This window comes from Cryptomeria japonica, chromosome 5, assembly GCF_030272615.1.
Source record: "Cryptomeria japonica chromosome 5, Sugi_1.0, whole genome shotgun sequence".
Taxonomy (NCBI): domain Eukaryota; kingdom Viridiplantae; phylum Streptophyta; class Pinopsida; order Cupressales; family Cupressaceae; genus Cryptomeria; species Cryptomeria japonica.
Window position 1 is genome coordinate 122,589,859 of NC_081409.1, and position 10,470 is coordinate 122,600,328.

At 35.2% G+C, this 10,470-nt stretch overlaps 1 protein-coding gene across 2 annotated transcripts; it reads left to right on the forward strand.

The window, feature by feature from the left end:
- Positions 1–1,806: 1,806 nt before the first annotated feature.
- On the forward strand, positions 1,807–7,235 carry LOC131068384 (disease resistance protein Roq1). Of its 2 annotated transcripts, none has more exons than XM_059221281.1 (5): positions 1,807–3,057; positions 3,161–4,293; positions 4,401–4,679; positions 6,440–6,812; positions 6,928–7,235. In XM_059221281.1, the coding sequence occupies exons 1-2, from the start codon at positions 2,525–2,527 to the stop codon at positions 4,125–4,127; spliced, it is 1,500 nt and encodes a 499-aa protein (XP_059077264.1). In that variant the 5' UTR covers positions 1,807–2,524; the 3' UTR covers positions 4,128–4,293; positions 4,401–4,679; positions 6,440–6,812; positions 6,928–7,235. The 2 variants fall into 2 exon arrangements, with proteins under 2 accessions (XP_059077264.1, XP_059077263.1); XM_059221280.1 differs by having other exon boundaries at positions 7,023–7,235.
- The last annotated feature ends 3,235 nt before the right edge of the window (positions 7,236–10,470 follow it).

The window sequence follows — 10,470 nt, forward strand, 5'->3', positions numbered from 1 at the left end:
ATTTCACCCTTATGCATGAATAGGTAATCTATCATCAAAACATAATAACAGCTAGTTCATCATGATTTATTAACAGATATAAGACATTGAATCACCCAATGGTCAATGTGAAATTCTTAAATATATATTCTCACAACCTTCTAATGGCTATAACCGCCATTTGAACCAAAACTTACGAAAACACAATTTTTACAACTTTGGAACGAAAGTTGCATTGACAACTTTTTACACAACATTACAAATTTTCCATCAATTTGTCAAATGACCCTACAAGGACTTCTCAGGACCCTAGAACATTACATATATTCTCAAGGAGGTCAAATAGACCCTTTACATGATGGAGAGTTGATAAGAAGAATGTTGACAACTTTTTATGCTCATATGACAACTTTTGGTATCAATATAACAATATGACAACTTTGAATCAACCTAACTTCCTAATGCACTAATGTGACTCAAACAATTACCAAATGGTCCAAAGGACCTTATTCAATGATCACAACATATAAGCCACCATAGATTTTTGAAAATGGTGCCTCGTGGAGGCATGTGTACATTAGATGCTCCTGCACCAAAATGTTAACCTAACTAACCTAGTAACATGCCAACCCTAAACAACTACCCTTGTGGTTGTTTTTTCAGAATCAAGCTCCCACAAAACCACCAAGTGGCATGATGTTAAACCATGAGACTAAATCCATGGGATTGCAAATCATTGACCCCACATGTAATATTGGATACTAAGTTTTCACATTATTAAATTACATTTCTCAATATTAAATAAATATCATAAAATATCTCAATGTTATAATATAACTCATCAAGTGGCCGCAAGAATGTCATCTCCTAGTGATACACATCCATCTAGGTCTCCTAGGTGCAACATACATAATAATAAAATAATACAATTATAAACATTAGAAATATTATGCAAGATATACAACATCTATTTTAAAATAGCTATAAGTGTCTTTAATGCTCTACAATGTTCTAAACCTTGTGTTTATTTAACTTTATAGCAATATTCTACTTTAAATACTCCAAGAGATGATAATAGTGCAAATTTAGGAAGCTCATCCAACTTGGGGCACCTAATTATCCCTAGGGCTTGAATTTTCCAGGCCATCATGACTATCCTTGTATGTCCATCCTTGTTATATACTCCTATAATTATTTGTATTTGACTATACTTGTTAGGAATTTTAACTTTTCCAAATGCTTGTTCACTTTACTACTCTTACTTAATTCAATTCAATAGACTTTATAAAATTTAAATACAATCTAATTTGATGCAAATAAAATTTGATTATAAATTCAAATATAATCTGATTTGATACAAATAAAATTTCGTTATGAAATACAATTTGATTTGATGAGATGTTCAGTATGATTTCAAGTTCGATATATGTACAATTCCAAATGACTGAATATCAGCCAAAACTTCACTGTTTTAACAACAACAATACATATACAATTCTAAAAAAAAAAAACTGAATACCAACAAAAAAAATAAATAAAAATTATCAATTTAAAAACCTAACAATTATTTTCAACATGAAACATTTTAATGACTAAAACCTCATCCTAAATATAACATATCTAAAATCTCCAAATTTCTAACTAACAAGAGGCATCTTCGTTAAGTAGTTATGCCGCAGCTAGAAAGCTTATTACTTTCTCAAAAGTGGCCGACGGAATGAATCTCCACGCCAGTCAATCTCATCTCGTTTCATACACGTAGCAATTTGTCTTCGTAAAAAACATTTCATCTCCTTTCGTACATGTCGCAATTTTTCTTCTTAAAAAACATTTCTCTCCTTGCCTCGGATGTTTCCACGAAACTGAACCCACCTTGACAGGTTTTATTCCTTTCTTAGGAAGGCTCTATTTTCTTATAAGTGACCGACAAAACTGAACACATAAGGTGGGTTCAATTTCCTGGAATTTTCTTTCTTGGTCCATGTTAGTAAACAGAACACATAATGATAATGTGAACAAGATAAAAAATGTCCGAAATTTGCAGACTTATTATATTTCAATCTAATGCCTCTCTTCCTTAGAAAATACATGCTGATCTTCCACGATTTTTCATAGACTAATTATTCCACACAATAAACAAAAGTGAAAGTGCAAGAGACTTTACCTGGTTTTGTCTCAGCCAGTTGTAGAAAGAAACGACTGTCGACGAAACTGAACCCATCTTATTCTTCTTACAGTCCTGGGACAATAATTTTCTTTCCCTGATTTTTTCCCTTGCATGTTTCGAGGAAACAACAGAAACTCCTTTTCTTCATTTTACACATCAGCTCTTGCCTAATTTGTAAACGTTTTCTTCACTATACTTTTCTTCGACGTTTGCAGGAAAAGATTAAACTCGCCTAGAGTATGATCTATTTAATTCACTTTCCCCTTCTTCTTCCCCAAAGCCTCATATTTCATTACCCATATCGCACTCAAATCCTATGAGCTCTGCTCCTCCTCTTCTAGTTTTTAAAACGGGTTGTTACCATTTTAACTATAACAAATGGCGTCTTCCTCATCATCTCAGAAGCAAAATCGAGAATTAAATGCTTTCTCTGGAATTGAACCTGCTGGCAAAAGAAGGATGGTTTCTGAATCTTCGAGATTGTTTGATGTATTCATAAATCACAGAGGCCCCGATGTCAAACAAACTTTGGCGACTGAGCTTTATGAATCTCTTGGGCAAAAGGGAATACAGGCGTTTCTTGATTCTCAAGAGAAGGAACTTGGAAACTCGTTTCCTTCCACTATTGAGACAGCTATCCGCTATGCTAAGGTGCACATAGCCATCTTTTCCAAAAGATATGCAGAGTCCCCTTGGTGCCTGGCTGAGCTGCTTCTTATGTTAGAAACTAAGGCCAAAATTATTCCTGTGTTTTATGAACTCGAGCCATGGGAACTCCGCCGCATTGAAAAGGGAATATATGCTGATGCATTCAAGAAATATGAGGAAAAGGGCAGGTACCTCGAAAAGCTCAACGAGTGGAAGGAAGCCCTTCAAACTCTTTCATTTATTGCTGGAGTAGAATTTCACAGGTAATCTTTCTGTGGTTTTGGTAGTTCTACTTTATATAATTCTGTTTTCCCTTCAAATATGGTTTACTATTTTCTCATGGATTTCTGCTTTCATTTTATATAGTTTCAAAGACTACAAAATCATAGTAGCAGCAGTAGAAGAGGAAGTAAAAAGGAAAAAATGTTTACATGTGGCAAAATATCCAGTAGGGCTTAACGATCTTGTTCAAGATTTTGAAAGAAGATGTCTTGATGAACTTGTTCAAGATTTTGAAAACCAGTGTGGCCTCGAAAAAAGGAAAGATAAGCCTAACATTGTTGGCATTTTTGGCATGGGTGGTGTCGGGAAGACAACTCTGACCAAAGAGTTGTTTAACCGAAAGCGTTCAGATTATTCTAGATCATGTTTTTTGTTTGATGTGCGCGAAGCCTCTGTGAGAAGTGAACTACCTCTTTTGCAACGCCAGCTTCTCAAAGATCTATTCGATCACAAAGATCCGAGTTTGAGTTTTCGAAACAAAGAAGAAGGAAAAAGCGGTCTGAATGATCATTTACAAAGAAGCCACTCTTTAAACTTCCTAATAGTTGTAGATGACATCGATCATGTGGAGCAGTTAGATGCTCTACTGATCATGGATATCTTAAATAAATCAAATAACAGTCTGATTATTGTCACAACCCGTGACATTGGTGTGGTTATAAATGCAGGGATTACCGTCGGTTATCCTTTAAAAGGAATGGACAGAAATCACGGTTGGGAACTCTTTTGCTGGCATGCATTTGACCAACCCCTTCCACATTCTGGGTACGAGGGATTGATTGACCAATTCGTAGATGTGTGTAGAGGGTTACCTCTTTCTCTTCAGGTTCTGGGCCGGCTTGTTCGTGGTAGACCTCACGAATATTGGGAGTTAACATTGATTAAAACTAGAGAGATGCTGCCTCGAGATGTAAAGCAAAGTTTGAGAATAAGTTTTGACGCATTGGAGGATGAAGAAAAACAAGTTTTCATGGACATTGCTTGTTTTTTTTGTGGGCAAAAAAGAACGTATGGCCGAGAGAATATTGGAGGGATCAGGATGGAACGCTAAAAATGCACTGCAAACACTAAAAGATAAATGCCTTATAGAAGGAATCGATATGTTTGGAGGCATTGGATTGAGAATGCATGACCACTTGAGAGACTTGGGAAGAGAAATGGCACTTGAGCTCAGCTCTCCTAAACGCCTGTGGCATCCTCGAGATTTGGAATCTTTGGTATGTTTGTTTCCCCTCCAGATTTGTCGTTAGTATTACAATATTCCAAATTCTTAAGTTGTTACTACATAAATTGAAAACTGCACTGCTTGCTTCTGTGTATGCAGCAATTTACGGGTTTGAAAACTATCCTCGCCAAAATCAATGCCAGGTGTTTCCATTCCATTCATGACAATTCCTTGGGCTGTCGAGTTACATTCTTTTTAGGCCAGTCAGATAGTTGTGTTGAGATGTCAGCTTCCTTACTATGGCTAAAGCTGGATGGACCCTCCTTTGGGGCAATCGAAAGTCAAGCAAGCTTCCCTTCATGGATTCCTCTTCAAAATTTGCAGTGTTTGAAAATCTGGGATAGAGAATTCAAAACATTGTTCGAGAATCGCATACAGGTATTTTGATCTTCTCAGTCAAAAATGAAATCTTTAGTAAGGCTATATAGTGGAATCTATTATGTTATGGATGTCTGCGGACTATTTTTTTAATCATTGGAGCTTTGTAAAAGCATATTTAGGATTTCAGGCACTCTCCCTCTTGAAGGAGATGGTGATTTTTCAAACCTTTTTGAAAGAATTTCCAGAGTTACAGGAATATTAAATAGATAGAGAATTATTCTTAGATGCCCAAATATTGCCAATCCATTGTAGCTTATGTCACTGGTCTTCCAAATCAGAGGGAAACAGGCTTCCGCTGAAAGAGAGGACTCTGTAAATCTTTGGTTATCGTGAATTTCAAATCTAGTGGCAAAGTAGATTGGAATAAATGGAATAATGGAGGAATATATTTTATTGTTAAGGTCCTAGTGAATCGCCTTCAAAAGTTAGAAATTAGCCATGAAAAATTTCTATCCAAGATCCTCATTAGTGCACTCGACTATCCTAGCCTTAAATCTATAGAAATTGATGCCATAAAAAATCTTATGGAAGTGAATTTAACAAGGGTAAACACATTAAATTGTTTTCAAGTTACAAATTGTTAAAATCTCAAAGGACTAACAGGAACATTTGATCTTTCAAATCTTGTACTGTTAAAACAATGTCCAGACATTGAGTTTGAAGACTTGCGTCTCAGGGATAGCAAGTGGCTGTAGAGCATAACATTTGATCAAAACGTGAAGATAAAATATTTTGAGTTGGACGGTTGTCAAGTTTGGAAACCGTAAATTATTGTTGTCAAAGGTTGTAGAATTAAGTATTCGGGGCTCTCCCGAGCTCGAGGAGTTGCAAGCTTTTATAGGTCCAAGTTGACTAGAGAAGATTATAATTGATGGATGAAGGAAGTTTAAGTATCTTTTAATGGATTGTTCTCATAATTTGAGAAGTGTGTTAGTTAACTTTGAGAGTCGTTAACTAGATATTACTGATTGTCAATGTCCTGAGCTCGACGAATTGCCAAGAACACTTATCGGGCTGTCTGTAGAAAGTTGCAAAAATATGCAGAGAGTAGGAGGAATCGCTGGGCTAGATATTAGTAACTGTCTTTAGCTTGAGGAGTTGCAAAATCTCTCCAAAGTGAGTAGTGTTGGCCAAATATAGATTGGATCTTGTGAAAAGTTATAAAGCAGTACGCTGGCAACAACACTCATTAGTTTGTATATAATGGTTCTGAAACTAACAGCCAAATGTTTTCTGATTTAAGTTGAAAACCAATTTTAAAGAGAATCAATTAATTGCTAATAACATATATCATCATAATTATAAACAACATGAATTTACAGCAATAAACCAATAATAATGTACTTCGAAAAAATCTTAGACACCTTACTTTAAAAAAAAAACAATATGAATTATGTAATTTTTTTTCTTTACAAAACAGCACGAGGCAGTGCCTTTTTAAAGAGTGTGCAATCCTTAAAAAACAGTAAGAAAAAGATTAAAGAGCCTAGCTTTACATGCAATTTTATTGGTGTTAGAAATGCAATTTAAACACTAGAAAATATAGGTCTTTAAAATTTGATTTTTTATGCATCTTTGAAAATAGGATCCAGTGATCTTATCAAACTTACAAAGCTGAATATTAGTGAGTGTCCTGAGCTTGAGGAGTTGCCATGTCTCTCCAGTTTGAGCTGCATGGAGAAAATTGAGATTCGATATTGTGAAAAGCTACAGAACATTACGTTGCCAAAAACACTCATCAGTCTGTGTGTACAAAGTTGCAGGGATTTGCAAAGATTAGGAGGATCAGGTGATCTTATCAAACTTCGAGAGCTGTTTATTAGTGAGTGTCCCAAGCTTGAGCAGTTGTTGCCAAGTCTCTTCGGAATGAGCTGCGTGGAGAAGACTAAGATTCACTCTTGTGAGAAGGTACAGAACTTTATGCTACAACCAACACTTACAGAGCTGTTAATTACTGAGTGTCCTGAGCTTGACGAGTTGCCAAGTCTCTCCAGACTTAGCTGCATCAAGGAGATTGGGATTGACTCTTGCGAAAAGCTGGAGAAAATATCAGGTATTGAAGAGCGTCCATTACTATGGATACTACTTGGCAGCAATGCAGTTATACGGAATTGCATTCATAAGTTGAAGGTAATGATTTCAATACTCCTCTTAAAAGACATTCATAAATATTATTTTGTATCTGAAGTGTTCGTTTTTGCTTTGCTTAAGACCTTCAGCTTTGTTTTGTCATTTCTTCTTACAGGATGGTCTATATTCTCGTAAATAACGTTTCAAGTGACCTGTAATTGAAACGAATTTACTGTGGATGAACTGAGAGTCTTTTGTGTTTTATTTCAGAGTGTCCCGAGGAAACTGAATATGATTGGAAGAGCAGTGGATGGAACAGAGTCAAGTTTAAGCAAATTTCTGTTTTATGACGCTCATATTGGCCCCGATGCACTTACAGAGATTGTTACGCAAAACAGAGGTGATGTGGACATTTATAAGTGGTGCAAAAAATGGAATGAGACGAGGGATGAGACGAGGGCAGCTGTTATTGTATGCTTTGTGGTTGTGACCCTATAAGCCTCTGGTAAAATTGTTTAAAGTCTGTGACAAGACTTGGCTTAAGGTGCGTAAAGGAGAATGGATAATTACAATGTTAGCAAGTGATGATTGGAGTTATGATTTTAATTTTAAGAATGTGGAAGACGTTTTAAACAGGAAAGGAGTAATGAAGAAGGGGTTCAGGGTAGAGGTGAAAAAAGGTGAAGAGTGGAAATGTTCGAGTGTGTTAAGTACAATTGTTGCTAGGTTGTATCAATAAGGGGTTTCAGATAGAGATGAAGAAAGGTGAAAAATGGGAAGTGTGGGTGTATTATGTATAATTGTTGTTAAATTACATCATTTAGAAATTAAGTCTTTTTTTACATTGGTATAATTTTTATTTTATAAAGACAAGATGTCAATTCATATCATAGAGTTTGGATTGCATTTTATAGAACTCTTACAATATTTTTAAGAGGTTAATTTTTTAAAGTACAATTAGTGTAAGTAATTACTTTTGAATAAAAGAATGACAATTATTTTTTTATTTTCAAAATATTGGTTTTTTCTTTTAAAATAATTTTTTATTTATTTCTAATATTAAAAGAATTGTGAGTTTAATTTTTGTCATGGTTGTATACAACTTGATTTTGAAGTTCAACTTTGAAAATTCTTTAACTAGTGAGAAGTTTTTAACCTCTTAAATTATTTATTAATTTCTCAAATTTAAAGATAGATCAATAAATGATAATTCAAAATAATAATTTTAAATAATTATTTACTAACTTTAGTTATGGTTGTACTTTTACATGCAATGTAAACCCCCTCAGGCGGAACAAAAGCGAGGAAAAACAGGTTGGTGGGAGATATGTAAGACACAAAAACTTGAGTAAAGGACTCTTTACAAAATTAGCAAGATACAATAGCTTTCATTTAACAGTGAGATCATATACTAGGCGAAGTTCAGAAAAGATTTGTAGAAATCAGTGAGTAGCAAGAAAACATTATGAGCAAGGCATGTTTTTGGAGGAGAGACCTGAAGAGGAGCAATCTGTAAGAGGAGACACCTGACCGCAAAAGATCAAGGGAGGGGAGAGTTGAATCAAAATCATCATAAAGCGGTCCTCAGCGAATGATGAAGAGAAGCTTAGCACAATTCACATTTGAAATTAAGTCCTTTTTATCCAAAACACCTCCAATGGGATGGGACCCCACATTCAAACAATAAGCATTTAAAGAAGCTTATAAATCGGACAGGGAAAACATAAAAGGTTGAACATAACTGTTAGCTAGGGCACAAACCATTGAAGAGTATAGGAGAAAGTCTGTGCAATTAGACATAAACTGAGAAACAAATTCTGAAAAGAGGGCCTATGGATCGGAAAAGAGCTAGTCTTGACCAATAAGAGTCCTCATTACAATTTCAAGCTCTGTTCAATTTCTCATGATTATACTCGAAAGGGTCACTCTACTTCTAGAAGCACTAAGGAAGATGAGTACGCCAATTTTGATCCATTACACCACCATAGACCACGCACGAAGAAAACAAATCCAAGGAGAATGAAAAATGATAAGCTTTTCAATACAAGGATACTAAATATCTATTTGACAAGAGGGTCGGTTCAAATAGCAATGTGATAAAACTAGCTCCATTATAGGTACGAGCAAAACCAATGGAAATCCAAAATGAGGCAAGCAGGCACAGGAATGAAGCACACACATATTGCCATCTTAACAACTCCATACTAAACTCTGTACTAACACAACAAACAAGTCTGTACTAACACAACAAAGAAGAGTTGCGATGTTGTTGAAATCCCTGCAAAAAATTGGAGATTTGTAAGAATGCTGGAGCGGAGGAGCAAACTTTGCACTGGAGCCATAATTTCTGCGACTTTTATTAAATCATGTATAATAGGATATTCATGGAAGTGTTCAGCCAGTCTTGTTTAGGTAATATAAGGTGACTATAGCAACGCTGATACGTCTACAAGTATCCCGAACTTGAGATCCATATTTCTGCAATATTTTCAGATCCAATACTGGTTTCATCTTTTGACATTTGATTTATGCTTTAATCCATGGCGAAAGTAATCTAAATCTATGCTAAGATTGATCTTTGCAATCAAAAGCTAAAAGCAATAAAGGGCACAACCTGCGAAAATTGACTTTTCCGGTCCATGAGAGTCTTTGACATGTTGGATTCAGGAGTAGGGTTGCTTATACAAGAAAAAGTGGTTTTTGATTATGAAATTCTTGATTATTGTCCATAGTGTGAGTTTTATGTGCTAAGCTCATTCATAAGTTCAAAGCATAGTAGCATTCCATTTACACATGTCATTTATATAGTAAATTGAAACTGTTAACTGAATTCAATAAAGTTCAATTTCAGACTCACTACAGACGATAACCTCAAATTTCTCAACCCAATTGATAAGCAACATTGCTATATAATTTTCATACAATTTATAAAGAGATCCCACCTAGAAATGTCTAGCTATAACTGACTAATTTTGATTTTTAAAATTTTGCACTAGTACAAGAGTAAAATTAGGAGAAGAGGAGTAAGAACAGGAAGGGAAAATAATAGGACATGACAGTAGAATTAAATCATAGATTTGTCTGCATATGAATTATTCATCATGGTCTGAAAGTTTTTAAATTTGAAGAAAGGTACATGAAAAAAAAGATAAAATAAAAATTTGGGTCAACATAAAAGAAGGCCTGAAGGCACAAAGCCCTCAACTTTACTTTTTGTAGTATCCTTGGATGTTGAAATGCATGATATGACAAATAGAAGAAGGATGAGACAAGTAAAGGAAGTGTATGATACATATTATCTCATGTATCCAAATACCTACGAAGTAATTTGGGTCCTTCAAGAGAACACAATATATAAAGACAAGCATGAGAGAACACAAATTAGGAACACTCTAATCTAAAAGATAAGACGAGTATTTCTATAGAGATCACCCACCATTAGATCATCATCCTCCTAACCTTGATCATAGGGAGAGGGAGGATGATCCTGAAGAGGGACAAGCACTAAAGTATTACTGGGTGTCTCACCAACAACAAGAGCAAAGAATGAGACTGTCTCGATATTGCCATCCAATAACTCCCATGAGGCAAGAGTCAATCATCTGTGAAGATTGTTGACAATGTTGGGATCTCGTCTAAAGAGGTAAACACACACCTCTTTGAAGAAGAGGCAGGTGAATCTACTAGAGGCTGCAAAATAAGAACCACATCATTGACT